The following is a 23,970-nucleotide window of genomic DNA, read 5'->3' as shown; positions in this document are numbered from 1 at the left end:
GAAAAAAAAAAGGTAAGTCAATCGTTCCATTCGTAGACTATTTGAATGTCGTGCTTGATTGTAGCATACGTAAGCGCAAGATTCCTTCACCATTTTCTTGGTAATCTTCCGATTCAACGAGTGAACAAACAGCAGCAAAAACAAACTTTTTCCACCTTGTTCATGAATTTCCAAGTTAAATGTTCGTTCATACACGAGAAAAAAAGGAATATCTTGTGATCACACCAAATGTTTATTTTAATGCTTAGCAAGCTCAAATACGACAACGGTGTCATGATTAGTCGTTGATAATTTAGCCCTAATGTTAAGCCTTTAGAGTCGGCCTAACACGTTTGGAAAAGCAATGATGCATCAAGGATGGCCAAGAAAACCCAGGGTGCCTTTCTGGATACTGCCAAGTTTCGTCTATTGTCAACTCTGATTGGCGAATATGGCCGCTCCAACATCTCTGATTGGCTTACACTCCCGCCATCAGAAATTTGACAAGATGTGGAAAACAATTAAAAATCTTACTTGTTACTGAATCTCTGAGTTCAATGATGGTTCTTACATGAGAAGTAAAAATCTTTTGATCACACCCAATAGTCATTTTGACGTTCACTAAGTGGAAATGCAACTATGTCAGAATTCGGCTTAGTTAAGTTAGGCCTAACTTCGGGCCTTTATGGTAGGCCTAACACATTCAGAAAAGCATCACTTCAAGGTTTGTCAAAACGAACAGTAGTGTCTAAAACCTACTTGTTTGATTAAAACTGAAGTTCTTGGTGGCAGCTGCGAAGGTGCGGATTGCCACCACCATTCAGCCATATTGGGAATCGATCAGTAATGACGTCGTTTTGCTCCCCTAAATGCCCATACGCGGGCCGCAGCGCCGTGCTGCGGTAACTACTGTAACTTGAAGAAAAAAACACGGCTATCACGGAGGCTATCTATACAAGCGTCGTGACGTCGTCGAGGTCGTTGGCACGGGACTTTTCTTTCGCTAGCTTTTTGTAGTGTCTACACCGAGAAGAGGTAGGTGGGTCGGTGATTCCTGCCGACAGGTGTCGTTGCTCGAGCTATACACGAAGCAACGAGGCAGGCTTCACCGTGGCGTGCCTAATGAAAAAAAAAAAAAACTTTTCAAAACCGCTCAACGCGTGTTTTGCTGCCGTTTGCGATTGTTTGCTCAGCGAGTGCGTATACCAGTTTTTCCGATTCTCAAGAAGACAGGAAGGAGACAACATTTAAAGGATGCACACCCTCGTGCAATGCCACGCCTTGTAGCAGAAGCTTTGTGTGAATGCGCCTGCGTGATTTTTTTTCTTTAACGTATGGAATGGAAGGCTATATAGCGCGAGTGATTTATTTTCGATTTTCGTGTTCGCCCGAGCGAGTTTTCTTTAAAAACGCGCGCACTACCCCAGAGTACAAGAAAAAGGTACAGGACGTTGAGAAAAATAATAAAAAAAAGCTTATTTTTGATAAACGTTGAAAGGCTCTCAGGAGCGACTACAACATTGCCTTAAACGTTTAGACATGTTTCAAGGTGTGTATGCGTGTGTGTCAGTGAGAAAGATCCTAATGCTAATATAATAACGCAGTGATTGTGCAGTTTTGAGACCCTCCCTTACTTCGCGCCACTTTCTTTAGCAGCTATTGCGAGAAGAACAAAAAAAAAAAAGAAAACAGGACATAGATGGCGGCAGCACTTCCACAGGATGATTAAGAAAGATGTTGGCTACAGTCCGCTACAGTTCCAAGTAGAGCGTCGGTGCCAGGCAGAGGGCGTATTAATGTTATTAAAACGGCTCAAGAACGAATGTCAATAAAACATACATTATTTTAACTGTTAGCGGGCACACAATTTTTAACCCTGCTTACAGGATCATAAATCTCGGGGAAAAAGCACATTTTCGTGACTGTAAATTCCCTAGCCCACGATGGCTGTACGTGTCGGTGACGTCACGGCCACCGTTCTTCACCGGCGTGCGGTGTTAGAAACCGATGCTCAAATGTGATATACCGTTTTCAAAGTGAAGTTGGGCGCAAAGTCGGTTTCGAAGCTGTTTGCATGTGAAGAGTCGAGTGAGTCGGTGTCTCCGCTGCAGCTATAGTTATGGGTTATCTGCGTTAAAAGGAACATTCTCTTCGAGTGACCTGCTTGGTGAATTAAAAAAAAAAAGACTTACTCGACCCAATAAAAAAGAAAAAAAAAATGCGTTGACGAACTTTCCACCACGTGTACTAAGTTTATCTCGTGTGGGTTCCGAACAGAAAATTTTTTTGTTTCTTTTCGCGTTTCAAGAGGACCGGATTGACAAGCACATACTGAAGGCACATACTTTTATATTCGATTTAATCTCGAGTTCAGGGGTTTTGAGAACTACTGATTCCAATCTATGATGTATTAAACGAATTTTTATTTGACGTGTATTTTACTTGTTCAGGAATAAACCAGACAAATCAATTCATCAGTGAAGGCATGTAAACAAATAAACAACTATCTTGAAACAAAGTTTGAATGACTTAAGCTTGTAATTTAAAAGTAGCGTTGGAAAACAACTTGCCTTTTTGGTTGTTAAGAGGAATCGTCATGGCTCGAGTGCAAGTATAGTTTCGCCCGGGCAACTGAGAACAATTAGATGTGTGAAAATCGGGAAGTACAAAAATCTGACGAGAAAAGTCACTTCGGCTAGCATCATTAACAAGGCCGTATCAGAACTTCTAGCGACGGAACAACTATCGGCATTAGGATTCACTCAAATTTCCGCTAAATTCGCCGCTGCCGAAAACATTCCCGTTCTCATCTGCAATAACTCTGCGAAAATCGCGCAGGGTTTTCGTACCATAGTTAAAACGTTTGCCGAAAGAAACCACAGATAACCACGTCCTTTAGTTCGCAATCAGGAGCCGGGTAGCATTTTATTCTTATTTACTCATTCTTAGCATTTTATTCTTATCTCACGCCGAACGGAAAGTGCGCATTTCCGCAAGACATTAACGCAATGCAAATGCGCGCGACCTGTAGGAAAGCGTAACGCTAGATTGATGCTGCAGAGGCCTCTCAGTTGCCAAAAATACCCGTTTTATATACGTCTGACGTTTACGAAGTTCTAAACGTCGGAGAACGAAATACGCAACACAAAATCAGGAACTACAGAGACTCCATGGGAAATAAATTTCTTTCCATTCTTTCTCTATTGACAATGAGCACAGAACATAATAAGAAGAAAAGCAAACAGAAATTGACAAATCATATACCTTTACCCTCTTCCTCCCCCACCATATTTGCTGCCATTTCCAGAAAACATTTGGTTAGCTCAACGATTTGTGTAAAATATTTATAAAACCACTAAATTCTTGATCAATAATGCACCGTGGTTGTTAGTCATAGTTAACTGTTAACAAAAACAAGCACGCTTCCGCTGGTTCTGTTAATACAACGTATCTTAATGTGACTGTTCTGGCGTTTCATAAAAAAACACCTCGTTTTACAATTGATGATTTATATGTGGGCTTTAACGTCCCAAAATCACCATATGATTACGAGAGACGCCGTAGTGGAGGGCTCTGAAAATTTCGACCACCTGGGGTTCTTTAACGTGCACAGGTCGTTTTAGAGTCGTACTGCAGCAAATTAATTATTCCGAATTCAAAGCTGCAGCTTCGAAATTTGCTTTTGCACGATTAGCACGAGCGATGCCGAGACAGTGTCACGCCGACGCACCTGGTCAAAACGTACCGAATAGATGCCGGAAAACAAAATCGCGCATAATCAAAGGCGAAAGAGGCAATTACTATGCAAACTAAAAAAATAATACTAACTTAATCACGACGACAACGTCGGGTCCTTTTTCGCTTCTTTCGGTCAAGCGAGCATACGGATTCTGTGAGACGCAGGCGTCCGTTCACATTTTTTTTTTTTCATAGCCGTCGGGACCTTCAATTCGAATGAAAGAAACGCGGGGAGACCCCAAGCTGACTGCTTCACCCTCTTTTGTTTATCTCTTAAATGCCTCCCCCTTTTTTTTCAGATGCTAAATGCCTAGTCACGCAGGGCTGACGAAAGGGAGCGAGAATAAATGCGAGGACAGAAATACACACCTACAAAAATACACCCGGACATACACCCAAATGTATACACCCACATGAAAGAAAGTTGTACGCCGTATGCACTCATTTAGAATCACCACCGCGTAAAGGTGGCGCCACCGACGTGCCAGCCTAAACATGCAAAATAAACAAAGAATTATTGAGATAAATAAATTATCGAGTAAATTATTGAGTAAATAAATGAGAGATGGGCGTATCTGCAGTTTGCTTTTAGATTGCATGCGCGTGCGTTTTCATACATTGTTGTGAAAAGCTTCAAAACACTAATAAATTATTCCTAGGTACCGCAGTTTGCCCGAGAAAAAGTAGCAGGCATAACGCACGATGCAAACGCCGTCCTACGAGAATTCCAACGCAATAAAATTTCAAAGAAAAGCAAGACTATCTTATAATGCAAGCGCACAGCTGTGCAAGCAGTCATTTCAAGAGGTCACGTGGTCATTTCGAATGATCGCGTGTGAAGGTTCGTGTGAGCGCGTACGTGAATTCGGCGAGTCGATCTCTCGTAACTCTTTGTAAGGCGACGGCTTACGTGGATCAATGTTCCTTTATCAACGCGTGCTGCCGAATTGATCGACCTATATCGCTTCGACACCACGCGTGAATACTGACTATTGACTTGCGCCACCACCACCACCGCCAACAACAACAACAACAACAACAACAACAACAACAACAACAACAACAACAACAACAACAACAACAACAACAACAACAACAACAAAGCTGACTTTCTTGGCACCAAGGAATCACGTGGAATACGCATACTCGAAAAAAAAATGGTCATAATTAAGATTAGAAGATCAAGGACAGTCCGGTGTTTAAAATTAAATGCTGGAATTGTACGCACAAAATTACGACATACGAAGGACACCACAGTGGGCGACTAAAAATTAGAAATTGGGCCGCCTTCAAAAAAAAATCTAGTGGACTAAACACCGGCAGCTTTATCTTTTTGCGTGCTGTGCTTGGCCATGCAAGTTTTTTCTCACAGCTAAGTGAACACTAGCCCAGCAACAAGTTCCGTAAAGTTTTGCAGCCTCTTCAATACGCACCAAAGTCTAAGTAAACTGGCTCAGTAGGGTTGACAGCTGGGCTAGTTGGTGAGATATCATTTTAACATGAGACGTGATAGCGTAAATTCGACGGGACACAAGGACATCAAGCGAGTGTCGTGTTTCTTCGTGTCCTTGTGTCCCGTCGAATTCACGCCACTACACCATATGTTAAAAAGTAAAGTGGCATTCGTGCATAGCCCCCTCTCCCCGCCCCGATTGAAGTGCGACCGAAGCTGTATAGAAAGTCGAACCAGTGACTTCTAGCAGCGCCACACCCCGGCCGTTAAACCACCGCGGCCGGTAAAGTGCGGCTTATACGCTAGTCTATGCGGCAATCTAAAAGGCAGGCGCGCAGAATCTTTTGAGGCTCATTCATAGCGCTAAGGTAGCTGTGACTCAGCACTGACCTCGAGAAATAAGAATAAAATAGACAGCGAATGAACTTTCACGAAAATATAGACGGCGTAAACAGTGGGTGAGAGAAGTGGGGGGATATATGAAAAGATCTCGCTGCTGGAGCTTCTCGTTCCGGTCGTAATAAACTCAACAAGAAATGAAGTAAACTCTGGCGGCGAGATAAAAGCGAGATCCCCAAGTGGCAAACTTCCTAAACGGCACCTGCGCGTGCACGGCAAGCGGTCTCCGGCTGCAAGCTACACAAATTGAAGCTCGGCAGCGCAACACGTGGGAATAATCTGCTCGTGCTTTCTTTCTCTCTCTCTTTCTTTCACTACAGCGCTTTTATCCCGCGATTCTTCGCACTCAAAGAAACCACTTCTAGCTCCCACATTAAAAAAATGATAACTAACGAAGGCAATGAAACGAAAAACAAAACAAATTCACAGTTTGAGTTACAGTAGAAAATAAAACGAAAATTCGTGGCACACTGCAAAAAGAAGCTCTTTTCGCACTGGCATAAGTGTCTATTAAATACGTTAAATCAGGCTATCACGATAGCGATTCAAAGCCGTGAGCAACAAACAACCCGGTATCGTTACTTAATTCCTATCAATACGTCATCACGATTACGGTAATTGTACAGACAGGAGTCAATTGTCATACGGCTCAACATGCGATCGTAAGCAGTACTATATTGCGTGTAACCTCGCGAACGTTTGTGAGAACGACACCGTTCTGCTTCCCTGAAGTAAACCGCGTACTATTTCGCACCCGTACGATGCACATCAAGCTTCAATTCGCAAAGAGACACATCGCGGATTCGTTCGTCACAGTATAGAGGGGAGCAGGAATCTAAGCGTAGATTTAAAGACAGAGAGAGAGAGATAAAGATGCAAGGAAAGGCAGGGAGGTTAACCAGACGCACATCCGGTTTGCTACCCCGCACTGGGGAAGGAATAAAGGGGAGAAAAGAGTTTGCAGAGAGATGAGAAGATAGACACAATCACGAGCACACTCAGTGAGCACACACAGTCTACAAGCGTAGATTTAAGCAAAAAACAAAGTCATGCTCGTTCTTTGTTCAGTATTCCGCGCGCGTATATACAGAGGAAATATGTGACAATTTACTACCGTCCGAAAAGACAAAAAAAAAAAGAGAGACTAAATTGCGTTTAACTAATCCCACGCTAATTCAACCTTACCTGTTGGTTGTTACGCCGCACCGCTTTGCCAGGTATACATCGTTAGCGACAATTATCAAACGACTTTCGGCGGCAGCGAGTCTAACTTCGAAAACGATTAATCAAAAAACCCAACTTCTCTGTAACGCTCATTAGACATACCAGGAAAGAAGAAGGAGGGTGGTGGGGTGGGTTGTTCCAAGTCACCTTGCGCAAGCCGAGTCAAAGGGCGGTTAATAAGCGCGGACTCAAATTACAGCAGCGACACAGCCCCGAGAAGGAACGCGCAAATAAGCTGCAGTGAAAAATCTTGCGCTAATGATTGCCCGCGTTGTGTGTCCGCCTTTCTGCGATCTACTGCAACGCGTGTGGCGTCCTTGAAAACGAAAGAAACGACATTCGAAGAAAACCGACCTGCGAGACCATTGCGTTAGATTCAGACTAGGTGTAAGCTAGCGAGACAACCTTGGAAAATTAGCGACTCGGCGATTAACGGGTGAACGCGAACAGTTAATGAGTGTGAAAATGAAGGAGACGCATACGCGACATCGGAATGAGCCGACAGGAAGCCCAGTAACAAGGGTGGACCACATTCTCTCGAATGCTTCTTTAATTACCAGTCATACTAGTATAAAGCGTTGGTAATTACAAATACAAAATGTTAGTAAACACTGTGCAAAACGCTCGAAGCAGCACTCTTTTTTCGCGCGAAACTTGTATACCCTCGCGTGACAGAAAAACATGCGAAAAAGATTCGAATAGCCACTTAACCATTCTGCATCTTATCTGTACGTATACTCAACCATCACCACTTACCCCTGTTATGTAATTTTTTGCGTGATTTGGAAGTAATTCGTCCGAGGTTGTTTGAGAAAAGCTGGGAAGTAAGTTTTAGAAGTGCCGTCACAAGTGCCAAGCACATCTAAAACTGCGCCAACTGCAAAGTACCTAAATAAATTTTAGAGGAGATTTTCTTTTCTTTCTTTCGTTAGTTTGTATTCACACTTGGCATACAGACGGCGGTGCAGAAATTACCCCAAATAAGTCAGATTTATGAAAACTAAACAAACACTTCGCAATGTAGTAGAAATCTTGTTTACACTTCATGAGATCGTGTTTTGTCGGTAAGTAGCTTTCAAGGCTGACCCTAATAAGATCACACATACCTTCAAAAAATAACTCAGCGAAGTCAAGCATTACCAAAATATACCTATCTTTTTTTTTGGGGGGGGGGCGTAATGTGAGCCCCCTTCCACCCGTACAAACCGATATTTGTAACAGCATAAAGCATCACGACACCCAAAAGCGAGCTAGTTTAACACACATTCGAGATGTACGACAGAAGCGATACACTGCGCCACAAGTCGCACCTCTATTACGACAGACGCCGACAGTCCACGGGGAAGGACAGCTTTACATTGCACGCACCGCGAACGATGTCGGCGGCTAACCCTTTCAACAAGCGGTCCATTCACTTAGAGTCGAAAGACGTTCCGAGAGGGAGACGCTGCTACGACGACGGCAAACGGCACAAATCGTTTCAACGAGCGCCTCAACGGGCACCCAAGGGCGAAAACTCGCAAGCAAACGACGCAAAAAAAAAAAAAAAAACGCGACCGTAACCGACAGGCGAGTTGCGCGGAGGGACAGAATTAAGTTAAAGAGGTGAACGGGTGGGAGATGCCGGGTTAGCTGTTAACAGTTGACGAGCGACGATTGAGGAAACCATCAAATCCGCCATCCTGTTGCCGCCGCCTCCTGCTTCTCAACACGCCTTACGGCGCGCCGGCGAGCTGAGATTGAACATACGCGCCCTCCCAGCGCGGCGTCGACGAGCACGACGAGTGACGGCGAAATCTGGACCGGACAGCGTGTCGACGTGGTCTGGGAACGAGATGGATCCGGCGCCGAAAAAGTACATGTACACTGGTACACAGTCATTATTTTTACGCTGCGGTTTTCTTTTTTTTCTTTTTTTCGAATGGGGACAACACGGGTAGCCGACGATGAACGTCAGCACTGTAGTTGACTCGATGATTATGTTCATCATCGATTGATCACTATGCTAACGTGTGCTAACGTTGACAGTATGTGGTGTTCACAGTGTTCATGTTCGTCGTGATCACAGCGTTCGGCACGCCTTCATACGATCATGTTCCTGTTCAGAATGAACACCGCGTGATCACAGTGAACGTGACATAGCGAGCTTGTTCATCGCGATCACTGTGCCATCGTCGGTGCCCATCCCGTCATTGATCATGACCGGTACCCATCCGTATTGCCGCTGCTAGATCAGTAAACATGGCAAGAACAGGAGAGAGGTTACAAACTCTCTCCATACATCAGTCTCTTAAACGCAGGGTGACAAAGGTATAAGGAAGCGTCTGATTCAATTAAAGAACAGACAGAGAAACCGTGCTCGGTGTATGTACTCGACCCGAATCTTACCCCCCCCCCCCCCCCCCAAACCCTCCCGCCCTCTCAACCCTCTCGTCTCACTTGTGAGCAGACACGTTTTAAGTTTTGTCTCACATGTCAGCCGGCAAGTTTGAAGTTTTCAAAAAAAAAAAAGAGTGCATTATAAAATATTTTAGAACGGTTACTAATTCGGGCTTATCACCTATCGATAAACAAGCTTATCCATTATCTGTATCAACTATAACATCACCACAGGTGCTATCGGGTTCAGCGATCTACAAAAACTTCGAAATTACAGGGACGACAGACACACACAAACGCAGAAAAGCTTGACGTGAGTGAATCTCGGCTATTGGCAGTTATGGTAGGAAGCGAGTACAAAGTAAACAAAAAATCAACAACCGGGATTCGCTCGCGCCAAGTGTATATACAAGCGCGGCGCCCTCAACCGACAGGAAGCTTCGATCGAGCGTCCCTCGCTCAATTCGAAAAAAAAAAAAAAAATGAACGCCTTCCCGTCGTTGACGTCCTCGGCGTCGTCGAAAAGCTGTCACGTGATCGTTCCTCCTCCACGCGTCCTCCTCACCTATGGAATTGCGCGACGAAACACGGATGCGAGTCGCGAAGTCCCGTCTCTCGCACTAGAGGAGAGAAGGCTTATTGGAAGCCCGTGCAAGCCGAGCAATGTACAGACAACGACACACACATACACATACTTGGGATCAACATCCTACAGTGGCTTCACTGAGCCTCGACGACTGCGAAGCGGACGCCGAGAGTTTGATTCGATGAACTACAGCAGCCGGGGAGGAAAAGGGAAAACATAAAAAAGGTAGTCACGAAACAAAATAAAACGAAGATGTAAATGATGAACGAACAAAGAACGGTATATAGTAACAACAACAGCAGCAGCAGCATCAGCGACGACAGGACGCGAAACGACGTCAATGGGAACATTCGTTGCGATTGATGGCGCCAACAGGCGAGAACAAACGGCAAAAGAAGAACAAACGGTGAAAGAAAACAAACGCGCCCTCGAGAACGAGTTGCATGTCGCGCGACGACAGCGACGGCGGCATTGACACGTCGTAAAACGATTCCACTCGAGTTGCAACCCTCGTTCTCCTTACCCTTTCCTCGATTCCTTCAGCCCTGGTTACGCAGCCTGCCCAACATGTTCAGCTCCCCGGCCCCGTAAACCTTTCGTCTCATCCGGCGTAGTGCGTGGCTATAGAACTGGCACACCGAAGCCGTTGGAAGTCGCATCCACAAGCCGTGGATGTACCATGGGACTGAATCAGTTCAGAAACTTTAACTTTCACTTGATTCCCTTAGATGCCCCAATCGGGAGCATAAGGGGTCGGATTACAATTAGGATGCATGAAGTTGGACCATTCAAGATGAGAAATGAGCTCTTATAGCTTGAATGAAAGCTCCAGAGTTGTTGATGGCAACGATCAAGTAAGGAAATTAAGAAAAAACAGCTGATAGTGCGAACCAAAACTCAAACTAGCCTTTAATCAGTAACGTAATCGGGGGGTGCCATCCACTCCCCGCCTCGACTTTATTTTCCTCTTTTTTTTTGCCATGGCCTACAGACTCCAAAATGACACTCAACTGCATCTGCCTGCCCACCTCCACTTTAGATGAAAAATATCCCCCCCCCCCCCCAAATAAAAAAAAAATGCCTGCCTACGCCACCGTCTTTAGAATGTTAGCAATAGAATAGATTCTGTCAGATAAATTCACAGTAGGAGGACTACGCTGTAATGGAGGGCTCCGGAAATTTCGATCCCCTGGAGTTCTTTGAAGTGCACCTAAATCTAAGCGCCGAGGGTGCCTCTAAATTATTGCGCCATCTAAACACGTCCTCCGAGGCTAGAATTCGATCGTGCGACCGGAGGTCGAGGAAATCAGGAAGGCGAACAATTGGAGCACTCAGAGGAAAAGTAATCAAAGATGAACGAAGTGTGTCCGGACAAGCAATGTGGGAGAACGAGGTATGTCGTGAGTGACAAATGACTTTTGATGCGACTTTCTATACGGCTCCGCCATCCAACTTCTCCTCACCAATCGCACTCGCTCCCCCCTCTCCTCTTTCCCACTCTTTCATATCGCATCCCAGTTTTCCTTGGCTCACTGCTGCTATAGTCGCACGAGAGCCGCCCCCCACCAATCTGTTTCGCGTCCAATCCTTCGACATCCGTCTTGAGATTCGACGCCCATTGGAAGAACAAGCTATAGTCAAGTCCCCTCCGGGATTCGGCGCGTCGCCCGAGCATTGCAGTACCAATAGAAGAGGACTCGGTGTCGTAAGCGCGCTCGATAGAGTCACTCAGCGGCCGACTACAGTTGGTTTCTTTTCTTTCGTGCCGTTTATTCGCACGAGCACGGGAGACAAGTAAGCCGTTCAACACACCACGTCATGACCCATGCGTGTTGTCGCAAAAACCTTCTACTGTAGACCTATAAAACTTTGGCAACGTTATTCGGTTAAATAACTAAGTTCTTCATGCAATTCAAAGGGTCGACGCGGAGGCCAGACTGTTGTAATGCCATGTACACGGCCAGCAGGTCACAGCGCACCGTTCCCAAACGGAACAAGACGGCAGCCAATTCACGAACGGCAGAGCCATTCCGAGTGGAGTGAGATTCCACTGCCGCTGTCCTCTTTCCACACTGAAGTGACCAAAGTTGCGACCTTTCAGTTCAGTCAAATGCCACAGCGCTTAACAAGCGTTTGTTATAGGTGCGCATTCTTCAGTGACAGATTGCAGAATTTTAGTACGCCCTTGTGTGAGTTTTCAGTGCTTACTTCTTTAACCTATTGCCCCAGTCCCTAACCCACAGCGTAGGGTAGAGAACTGTATGCTTGTCTGGTTGACTTCCCCCTTCTTATTTTCCGAACACACACACACACACACACACACACACACACACACACACACACACACACACACACACACACACACACACACACACACACACACACACACACACACACACACACACACACACACACACACACACCACTCCGCTTTGTTCAGGTGAAAGCCGAAACACCTTGTCGACCTTCCTATACGCGAAACTCGAATCCTCGCAGGGAGGTCTTCCATTCTTTCCTCGGGATCTTTCTCGTTTCATATTATTTCCCGCCGTTCGCACAAGGGGCTCAACACGTTCAACAAAAACGAGCATATAAACACGTGTGTTCGGAAAATATAATTGCACACTGTAAGTGCCGTCATCGCCGAGGAGCCGGCTCGAGTAGCCACACACAACCTCCGGGCGGATCGTGACCGAAGCGTTGGCAGCCGTCGGGCCGGTTCGAAAAAACAATGGCCTCCTATCGAACGCCGAAAGGTCGAAAAGCTTCCAGGGTGAAACGCATATCGAGAGACCGGCGCGTCCGTCCTTCGCGTCGTTCAAATCGAAAACACACGTGTAATCGCTCGCCCGTCAGATACCGCGGAGTATCGTGTGTAACGGGAACCCCCATTATATTACTATAAGAGGGTCGAACGCAATAATACTCATCAGTGGGTAGCGGGCTCATAAACATGACTGTAAGGGAACAAAATAGCGCCGGTAATGTTTTAAAGTTGTGTGTTGTTTGCTCGTATTCGACTGATAGCTCCGAAGTAAGGGCTTACTAGAAACTATACTGAGCTACAAAAGAAAAAAAAAGAGGAGGGGGATCGTTTTCTTTCATCTTAATTTTTTTTCTCTCTCTCGTTATATGCTCCTCTCTCTCTCAACGCTCTCTCTCTGTGTGTGTGTTTGTATATAGAGAGTACAAGCAATTACAGATCATTTCAATATTCTCGTTGTAATGAGGTGCCCATCTTTCTCATGAAGCCATTGTTATTTCCATTTTTTAAATTCTCTCTTGTGGTAGCTTAGGAATAGATCGCGCTAAACACTACATCACACAAGACCTCCCACGCTTCTCCGGAATTACCAATGGCTCAGAACATTCAAAACTGCGGGGTACACGACCAACAAAGTATTGTTTGCGTATACACATTTGACCGTTTCAAATAAAAAAAAAACAACAGAAAGCAAACATACCACTTTGCGACCGAAGTACTAACGAAATAGGTTCGCTTACTCTCAAGACCTGAACACCACGGCGCGAAGGAGGTAAGATGTCGTAGCGCTTGCGTCCGTTTTTACCCTCCTTCATCCTCGCGTTCATCGCCTCAGTGGCCAGCCCGTCTGTTACGCGCGAGATATTACGGTACCTGCAAGTCCGTTCGCCTCGTCTTCCTCGTCGTCTCGTTTCATTGCGTCGTCCGATGTAATAGACGGCTTTCTGGAACCGTTTTCTGTCCTATGCTGAATGCTACGCACATTGAGCGCCGTCCTTCGAATATCGAAATTACTGAGCGCCCCCCCCTCCTCCCTCTGTATTCTTTTTCCATCCCTCCAGTTACACACACACACACACACACACACACACACACACACACACACACACACACACACACACACACACACACACACACACACACACACACACACACACACACACACGTCCGCCCTCTCCACCAATGACGGCTTTCCTTTACATATCTTAAACACTGGGATGCTGCCAGACAGGGGAGCTCGCAATCGAAACGCGTTTTCAATACTGGGCCCCGCGTGTATAATCACAAACTTCACCGGCGTGGGAGCAGAGTGACCTTGGATGCGTGACAGGCAGTAAGCCACTACATGTTCATGGTCCTTCCTTTTTGTAATTTTCCTGCCCCCCCCCACCCCCCTTTCCCACAATATCGCGTAGCATGTCGTTCGAAGTACTTCCTCCGTTCGGAAACATAAGGGGGATTCGCTCGGCGGAAATGCTGCTATTAGAGCTTCGATTAATTGGCTTTCGAGAAGGTAACGGTGCGGTGAAAATCGGGTTTGAATACAGGCGTACCGCAGCGGCAGGAACAAGTCGCTAAAAACACCTATTTCGAGGGTATCGCTGGGAGACGAGTGAAGAAACATCGTAGGGGGGAGTCTCTAAAGATGAATATTATAGCTTTAGCTACCTGCTGTAAGCTACACTTTGTTGAGCGATGCAAACAGTAATCTTGTCCAGGGCAAACGCTTCGCCCGCCAAACCGAAAAAAGACGGAAACGCGAATGACCGGTAGCGCCACCAACTTGAATTTCCCGCACTGCCTCCCGTGACTCCCGGAGGCAAGGCTTGACATCGCATCCGCTGCTTGGAAATGCCTTGTAAGGCATGCATAAATAGACTTTAAGTATCATTCGAAAAAAGAGCAAAAAGTAAAGACGTCATGGCATTTGACTTGCTTTGCTCCGAAATATTATCTGTCCATACTAGAATACTAACGAGTTTCATTCTGTAGAAATTAGGCAACAGCTTCATCTTGAAGCTTATGTGCGAAGAACACCATATATTTATGATGGCGCCTTCTCACGAGAAGTTGCAACGTCACCTCGAAGCCCGTGTGCTACCTTGATGACGTCACAGAATAATGGCGATGCCTTTTCAGGACTAGTCATTTGTTTAATCATAAAGGCTTATGCAGATGTCTAGAGGAATCAATCTGAATAAACTTGTGTTTCTACACACAATCAGCACGAATATGCAAAAATATCTATAAAATTTTATGTCATAAGTCTACTTTAGTCAAGTCACTGGTTCCCCCCCCCCTCCCCTTATCCCCGTCTTCAGCTACACACAAACAAACAAACAAACAACACTTGAGCAAAAGTGAATTTGACCTTGTTCAAATGCATAAAAGCCAGTGAACCTGTCAATCATAATGTCAATGTGAATGTGCAACAGTCTTTCTGTTCTATGTCAGGACGAGAGGCTGAACGTAGAAATGGTTATACGAAAAAAAAAAAAAGGTCACAGTCAAGTTTCGAAAGAACTACCGTATTACGCGTACATGCATAGATGCAGGAACCAGTCCAAAATCGGGCCTTTCCAAGTCGAGCGCACGTGCCGGCCACGCGTATGGCGCACGAGGAAGCGACGGCAGGTGACGCAACTTTCCTTTCGCTGCGCGTGCCTCTCCCTTACTTCCGGTGCCGTCGAACCCAGTTCATCTCTTTCCTCACATTCTCGTTTGCTTAGTTTTTTTCCCTTTATATTTTCGAGGCGACCGGCAAGGCCAGTTCTTTTTTTGTCACTCCCCGCCAGACGGCATTCGCCCTTCACCGACATCCTGATCAAAAAAAAAAAAAAAAAAAAGAGCGCAAACAGTTTTTTCAAAATTGTGTCTCTTCTCTCCCGACTCTTCGTTCCCGCATTTTCTTTTCTTTTCTTAGTTTTTTTTTTCAATTCAAAAACGTGCTTCAAATGTCCATCTCCCCTCCACCCCGTCTCCGAGGGGAACGTAGCTAGTAAATATAGAACGACGAGCACACGCGCCAACCCGGAAGTAACTTCCGCCTCCTTCTCCCGACTTCCCCCTGTCCCCTACGCGCCACCCGCCGGTGCCTTAGTCCGAACAACTTTTCCTTAGAGAAGAACTAAACCAATAATCACTCAAAAACTACATGGCACAAAAGCGAGAATTTCCAAATGTGAAAGGAAAGCTACCAAATGCGTTAAGACATTGTGAACAGGAAAAAAACAGACAAAAAAGAAAGAAAGCAAAATAAAAGCACGAAACTGTCGTACTAAGACGCGCTTTTAGCAAGTGACAGAGGCTTCGGCTTCGGCTGGATGGCTGGGGACTTTAGGGAGCTGGTTGTCGCTTCGTTTTATTTTCCTCTTCGATCATCTATCTCCCCCCTCCCTTTTGCACTGACGTGTGTGAGTACGCTATGTTTGCTTGTTTGAGAGCAGTTACGGACATAACCCGAGACGACGCTTCCGGTTTAGTCGAGAGGCAGCAGAAAGATTAAATTACCTTACCTACCCCCCCCCCCTCACTATCCTCTCTCCACACGGTCACTTTCTATTTGTATGTTCACATTCCCTACCATACCTGACATTGGCAGTTCGGAGGGGGGGGGGGTGATGAAGTCGGCAATGGTGGCGATGTGGGGTTGTTCGTATTGAACCTTACTTAGTAGTATCGTAGCCTAAAGAAAGGAACAACAGAAACAGGCATGCATGTGAGCTGTCGATTGTGCCTTTTTGTGTTGTTCCTGTCTTTAGCCTGCGGTATACTATCAAAAAGTAGTACGCGCACCTTGCCGTGGCCGCTTTGAAACATCTCTCCCCCTCCATCTTCACCACCTTCCTCCTCTTTCTCTCCCTCTCTGTCGCTCATTCGTATTTTTCAACCATTTGTTCGCAGCTAAGATTAGTCGCTGTTCCACAGCGGCCGGCCATCCCTCGGCTTGTGCTGAGAAGCGCGTGAGATTTTACATTAAAAAATAGCTTTAAAAAAGGCCGGGAGTCGGGACTTCTTCGGAGGTGCATATAGTGTACGCGCGACACGTGCCGCCACCCGGAAGTTCATTCACTTCCTCCTGCCCGCCACCCTGCTTCCCCAAAGAAGGCAGGTTTCGGAAATAGAAAGCGTCGAAGTCGGCACGGACGGTGGCGGGGGGCTAAAGTCAACAACGGCGGTCGGCGGCGCGTCGACGGTGAAAGCGAATGTTTTGTCACGGTTATGAAGAAAAGGCAGCAAGGAATCGCGGGGAGGTGGAAGAGGGACGCGGAAACAGACCTTCCCACTTCCGGAACGGTGGACCGAAGAAAGGTTGAAGACCCGTGTCACCTCCCTTTGTGCTATTCTGGTTCTCTACCACTTGCATGCTCGGCTCAACGTGTGGCGGAACGTGTAGACAACAAGAACATAATAAATAAATAAAACTCAAAAGAGCCAGCCGGCACGCGACAGACGTCGCCTCGCGAAGCGAATTCGGGATCCGCTTTCCCACTGTGCCGAATCTGTTTCGCTTCTGTGCTCATCTTATTCGTCGCGTTCGTCGTAATACGCAACATGGGAGTTTTGTTCTGGCTGCGTTTGTTCAACACGGCAACGAAGTTGGGCTGCGCGCCTTCACAGAAGATCGAAAAAAACTTCGTAGGCTTTACTTACAGCAGAGTACAATACATTAACCTGATGGGGATACCTTTACTATTCTTATTTCGGGATCACTTTTAATGTGCATGCACGTTCAATGCGTCGTGCAGGAAACTGTAATCTGCTGTTACACCTTAATGAGTTTCGATGAACTAGTTATCAAAATACCGGTGGGAAAACTTTAAAAACACGAAAGTGTACCAAGTTTATGCACAATAAGTAATAGTACGGTCCTGCGACAGGCGTCAAATGCAGAGAAGTTGTACGAGTGCCATTGAATGGTGACAACAGCGATGACGAAAATAAACTTTACTAACATTCTAGGAACGCTATTCTTACCCATTCTGTATTTTTCGCGTTTGGAATATCACGTTTCAAAATGAACAAGGATGCTCAAATTACCTGGAATGATCTGACTTCATGTCGCGTGCCGTATGGGCGTGACGTCATTCCTGTCCTCGCCTTTCTTCTTTTTCCTATAAGCGAAAAGCAACGTCTCACACATGTGACACTGCGCCTTCCAAAAGATAATACGACCTCTGACGCCGTCGATTTCCCCCCCTTTTTTTAATACATTACGTGAGCCTGTAGCCTAACACTACACGCGATGCCTGTCAGAGTGACTTCCCAGAGAAGGCATGTCGCGTGACCACCACTGACCGCCGCATGCAGCTTTGAATTACACGTTCACACCCCAAAAGTAAGGAACAACAGCTAAGCCGTCACGACGACAGCGCACAATCGGAGACATCTCGCAATGCGAGACAGAGTGAGGACAGCTCCGAGAAAAGTGCGGACAGAACTGATGAGAGAGTGGCTCTGGCGACGGTGATGACGTGGACAGTGAAGAAAACAAAAAAAAAAAGGAACTATACAAAGACGTGTGAGGGAAGGAGACGACTAATACGGCGAGCATTCACCAGTCGATACGCTTCCGCGTCGCCTATGGGTGTCGAGTTTCGGCGCGTGGACAAGAGTCATTATTCTAAGTCATCCGTCAGAGTGTAAACGCTGAAGCGCCCACTCTTAGAGGTGCCCAGAACTTTCGCTTTGGTGATTTTGCACTCCTTTATAATCTTTTTTTTTTCGTATCAAGTTTCGCGACCACGCGTAGACATCCAGGAATTGGCAGCTTTACGGGGAATCACTCAACGTTGCCAGCAAGAAGTGCCACCTATACTGCAAAGAACGAAACAAAATGAAGAGATGACCAATTTACGAAGCCTCGTGTTCGTCTGCCGGTGTAATGTTGTGAAACGCGAGAAGCATACGCTTGGTTCTTCCTTCACGCATGTTTGACACAGCGATTTTTCATTCCTACGTCAGACCCGATATGATCGGTTCTGGGAAAGGATTATCTCGTAATCTTTTCTTCCAGGAAGATAGAAATGGTCCGGTTATCAGTGCGCCACTTCACAGCTGCGGCCAGTCCACGAAAAGAAAAAAAAAAGATCTGGAGACGGTCCGAAATATAGATGTTGCCATTCGTGAGCCCATGGTATATTTGGCTGGTTAACTCCGTTTTTTGGCACGCCGCCGAAGTCAATCTCTGAGGCCACGTATAGGGAAAGCGCGTGGTTAACACCTCACCCGCAAGGTGTCGCAAGAATCCCAGCTGCTAGCGGGGAAGAGTGCCCGCTATTTGAACGAACTTTTTTAGTAAACATTTAATATTTGTCAGTTAGTAGGCCCGCATTTTAAGCAGACATCAATGTATTTCTGTGGAATAGCATTTTACCCAATAGCCAGATTAGTTTTCGATACAAAAAAACTTAGGGGACCATAAAGCTTTGGGAGTTGAACGTGATAGTGATATCCTGTTCCTAGTGCGTACTTCTATACACTTAGTGCATGATACCTTTTCAAACTTGCTATGCACCCACTACGTGCCATTTGGGGAATAGGCACAGTAGCACTTGTGCATTTCTTAGTGGGTGACCGTCTTATTAGGATAATCACATGTTCTGACGCTGGCTGGCAATTGGCGCTTTTACCACGCATTGCTACTGCAATTTTTCACGTTGCATTGTGAAGCGTATTATGTATACAGGACGCGTGCGTTTGTATATCATGAAAACTATTTTCACTGTATTTCCAAGCAGAGGAAGTTATTTTCAATGGTTAGAATACTAACTTGCCGTGTGTTAGAATACCCACTTGCCATGCAAACCATCCTGGTTCGATCCCCACTCAAACACAATTAGTCTTAATTAGCACCCCACTCTGACCTAGGATTTTTTTTATAAATTTATTTCCACCGTTCTCGATTGTTTGGTCACGCATTGGATGATGATTTTTTACTCACAACTGACGACGCCTGGATTTTCTGGGAAACCAGGTTTTTTTTTTACTGGCACTGAAACCCAATTAGTCTTAATTAGCACCCCACTCTGACCCAGGATTTTTTTTATAATTTTATTTCCACCGTTCTCGATTGTTCAGTCGCGCATTGGATGATGATTTTTCGCTCACAACTAACGACGCCCGGATTTTCTGGGAAACCAGCTTTTTACTGGCATTGCGTTAGAGCTAAGCTAAATGCCCTATACCTGTGCATGGTGAAATACGAAGTTTCCTTTTTTTTTTTTCATGCGTCAAAATCTAACAAATCTATTCGACATTGTTTTGATCGGGTTAATGCGGCAGTCCAGACTGTTAGTGCAACTAAACAGTAATTGCGGCATTTTATGTATTATTACCTATTATTCCACTTTTATTTCTATATTGATTTCATTTTTATTCTTCATTATTCTTCAAATCGCCTTCCTACTTTCAAATTAAGAATTCTTGGTCGATATCCCAGAGTGGCTATGTGACATGTGGTTAATGGAAAAAAAAAACGAACCCAAACGAATTGTAGAAACAGTGCGACCGCTTCTGTAGTTTCTTATTCACAAATGACCTCACTTTACTATGTGTACCAGACAGCATCTCTAGAAAAGATGCTAAGTACCAGTTCTAGCTGAAGAACAGCCAGCATTGTTCTTCATAATGGGTGGTTGTAAGTACGATCTTCGGACCTGAAAGAGTTAAACATCCTTCCGTCAATTTCTTCACCCGCTCCCCTGTGTGGGTGAATGGCATCGGGAAGAGGATATCACCATCATGTTTCGAGCCAGCACGCGTGCCACGCCCTGATCTGCGCGCGACTACCGTCGGCATTCGTTTCCCTCATCTCGACGAGTCTTTCGCGTCTTAACGCAGCCATGAGTGAGGAATCAGCAAAAACCACTTCACAGGTGCCCCACACCGTCGACGCCACCGTCGAAGGAGACACAGCCGAGCACGCCACTAAGGAACCAACAAAGGAAGGCGCTGGAACAGACCATGGCACTGCGGAGAAAGGCAACGAGCCTGCTGCAACTGAGACGCACGTCAGCAGCGTCGAAAGGAAGCCGAGCTCCGAGCACGCGGTGTCCGAGAAGGACGCCAAGCACAAAGCGTTGGGCCTGGAGCACGCACCACCCGTGGCCGGCGAAAGGCGGCCGAGCAGGAAGTCGAGCGCCGAAGGCGCTAAGCCTACCACCCACGCCAGCACCGAGCACGGCAGTAATGCGCTGAGCCCCGAGCACGCGTCGTCCGTGGTCGGCGACAAGCAACTCAGCAGGATGTCCAGCGCCGAAAGCGCAGCGGCGAAGTCCATCGGCCATACCAGCGCCCATGCAGGTGCCAATCGCGCCAAGGCGAACGCCAAGCGCACAAGATCCGAGGTCGATACCGAGCGCTCTGGATCGAAGATCGATACAGATCGCTCTGGATCGAAGGTCGGGGCTACGCGTAGCGTCGAGCATGTCACAATTGAGCCCAGCACTGGGCCTGTTACGGAACGGTCTAAAATCGAACCCAACACCAAGGCGGACGAGAGTTCAAAAGCTGGCAGAAGGGTCGTGCTGCGCATGGCGACTCGCGAGGTCAGCACTCCCGGGACCGGCAGGATCATCGAGCTCGTCGCGTTTGCCGTCATCGTCGCCGTCATCGTAATGATCGGTGCCGCCATATTCAACGCGGCGTACGGCCGTGATCCCAAGGACGCGCGAATTCGCGGCGGAGACGACCTGCTGGGCACGGCCATCTACCGGGGTCACCGCTCGTGGCACGGGTACGGACCGCAGCTCCTGGTGTGCGTGCTAGGGGAGCGTCGCAGCGTCATTGCCCCGGAGTCGCTGCCGCCGGACGGTCTCTGTGACGTCGTCCTGTACGCGCACGTGTCCTCGCTCGGCCCAGAGTTCCAGGCAGGGGCATCTGAGAACTTGCGCGCTCTGTGGACTCGCGCCGCGACTGCCGTCCACACCAGGTTAGCAGCATTCACCAGTGTTCTTCTCGTTTTACTCGTTTCTTAGACGCGCACATCTCTGCTGCACAGAAGCTGCTGCACTAAACTTCACGCAGAGCGGATCGTAACCTTAAGTTAGATGCTCACGTAATTACGTTCCTTTAAAAAATGTAACTAGGTGGTCCCTAAACGTAGTCATATGATTGAGTCAAGATGTTTATGAGGGCTCCGCTCGTAATGTTTGTGAAGGGTAGGCGCAGATTTCAACCACAGGTTACAGGATCTACCTCGTTGTAGGGATCTTGCAGCTGTCAGAAACGGACGATTAGCAATTCTGACAAATTTCGGCAACGGATTGTTGAGTTAGGCTGATTGCCTTGCTTTTCGAACACCTATTTCAGTTCCCTTCGACGTATGCTACTCCAGAAATTAGTTCAACGTCTGCACGACCTGTCATCGCATGAGCTTCAATTAAGGATTGCAGTTATTTTTTTCCTGCACTGCTTAACGTCTCCATTACCCATCGTACACAGAATTCGTATCTTTATACCAGGCACAATTTGAATGATTAATTTTATTATGACGGTTGTAGCAATCCACCCTCGTTGGACACTGCAACGCTCTCGCAAGACGTGTTTACGAAAGAACAAGACTAACACTAAACAGACGTATACGAAGAGATAACCTTGACGAAAAGGCACTTCGTTCCGCTCGCTTTTGTTCGCCAGATTCGGCTACTCATTCTCCGATTCCCTGCTGCCCGTCGACGAGCAAGACCTCGAGTCGTTCGTGCGAAGGGCGGTCGACGAGAAGAAGATCGGCGCCTTCGGCATGCTCGACGCCCGCTGGGAGCGCCACGTCGGGGACAACGAGGCGTACGTCTCGTTCGTCGCGTCGTTAAACCGGACCACCAAGAAACTTCCCAACGACCACCGGGCGGCGCTGGTGTTCGGTTTCCGCGTCGATCCCGCGACGAGCGCGCGCGGGATCGAGTTCTCGAACTCGCACGCCGCCATACTGGATCACGTCCACGTGCTCGTCTACCAAGGACACGTTGAGCTTCCGCGGCAGAACGACAGCGCCGAGTCGCCGTGCGCGGTCAGGTTCCCGTCACCGAGGTTCCAGCAGGCAGTGGACAGCGACCAGACGATGCAGGTGAATAGGTTGAGCCGGTTAATATGATCGCATACTGCGTATACGTATTCCGCAGCTAACTAGTACCGTCCTCGCAAATCGGACGGCCCCGGCCACAACGGGAGATCTGGGGGGTCATGCAAATATTTTATTGATAAACGCGGTTTTTCATCGGAGATCTGAGGTCTCCTTACTCGGGCTTCACCTATAAAGATAAGCAAGAAGTGACTACACGCGGCCATACAGAATGTCAAATAATGAACTATAACAGTTGCTGAGCTGTTAGCAACACCCGGTTAGTAGTATTTAAAACTAAGATTCAGGCGTTGTCAGCACTTTAAAAACAAAGAGATGAGAAAAAAAAAGATGAGGCAGTGCACGCCGAAGTGATTATTTTAGTTTGGTCTGTAGGTTGACGAGTAGGAAAAATTCGAAACGTCATCTTGTCCAAAAAGAGGGGGGGGGGGGTACTCTCGACTTTTGCGGAGCCCTCGGCGCTGCGCACTTAACGTGCCCGCGTTAGCTGAAGTATTGTCATGTGCGCATTGTGATACGGAATTATGTTGCGAAGGATATTCATTTGAACCCTATACGGAAACAGAAAATCGCATGAGCACCGGGTTTCGAAGATATTGAGGTAAAAGGAGTTAAGGGGTTCAGGTCATAGACTGGTAAAGCCTCACGTGCAAGGCTCTACCGGCTTGTGTCCCCAGCCGGTCGTAGTTCAGAATACATCCTTGTCCAAGCTAGTGAAGTGTGCCTAACTAAAATGCATGGGAGGTTTAGATACAACACTTAACTCGCAAGGAATTTTGAGTTATTCGGTCTAAAACCTGGCCCAACGCAACCGCGCGTCCACGCAGGACGGCGTGGCGGCCATCGACACGGCGTTGCACATTCGGACGCGCCGGCTCGCCACCGACATCTGCGTCTCGGTCTCGCTCAGCGGCCACCGGTACTCGCTGACCAAAGCGGCCGCCGACGGCACAGAGCTCAAGGCCAGTTGCGTCGGCGCAACGGCCGTTCCTTACGCCGACGTTTGCAACGGCACAAGCGGCGGCGTCAAGATATCGGGCGAAGGCACGCTGGTCCATCGCAAGCAGGAGCTGGTGCTGGACGCCTTCGACGACTCGGAGACACTGGCCCAGAAGCTGCGCACGGCCAAGCTGGCGCTGTCCCTGTCGGCCCAGCCGCACTGGTCTTTCTGCCTGGCGGCGTTCAACCTGGAGCACGAGGACAGCGAGGGCGCCTGCGGCGAGAGCTTCGAGAGGCTAACCGTGGCCCGGAGTTTCTTGCACGGCAAGCTCCGGTGGCACGATGACTGACGTGTTACGACTGCCTGCGTGGACTCCGGCGTACCACCCTCGGGGGAAGGGGTTTCAACTTAAAGTACCCTCGGGAAC

The 23,970-nt window shown here is 47.2% G+C and overlaps 1 protein-coding gene and 1 long non-coding RNA gene across 2 annotated transcripts in view; one reads left to right on the top strand and one right to left on the bottom strand.

Moving 5' to 3' along the window:
• Positions 1–23,970, bottom strand: part of LOC142774702 (uncharacterized) — a 341,818-nt gene that overhangs the window by 228,062 nt on the left and 89,786 nt on the right. The window lies entirely within an intron of this gene.
• On the top strand, positions 20,215–22,615 carry LOC142774848 (uncharacterized). The gene is made up of 2 exons (XM_075875990.1): positions 20,215–21,454; positions 22,162–22,615. Exons 1-2 carry the CDS (start codon positions 20,238–20,240, stop codon positions 22,613–22,615), a joined length of 1,671 nt encoding a protein of 556 aa, XP_075732105.1. The 5' UTR covers positions 20,215–20,237.

The sequence above is a fragment of the Rhipicephalus microplus genome, chromosome 10 (assembly GCF_043290135.1).
Source record: "Rhipicephalus microplus isolate Deutch F79 chromosome 10, USDA_Rmic, whole genome shotgun sequence".
Lineage (NCBI taxonomy): Eukaryota > Metazoa > Arthropoda > Arachnida > Ixodida > Ixodidae > Rhipicephalus > Rhipicephalus microplus.
The sequence above is the reverse complement of the archived record's forward strand: the minus strand, read 5'-3'. Positions and strand labels throughout refer to the sequence as shown.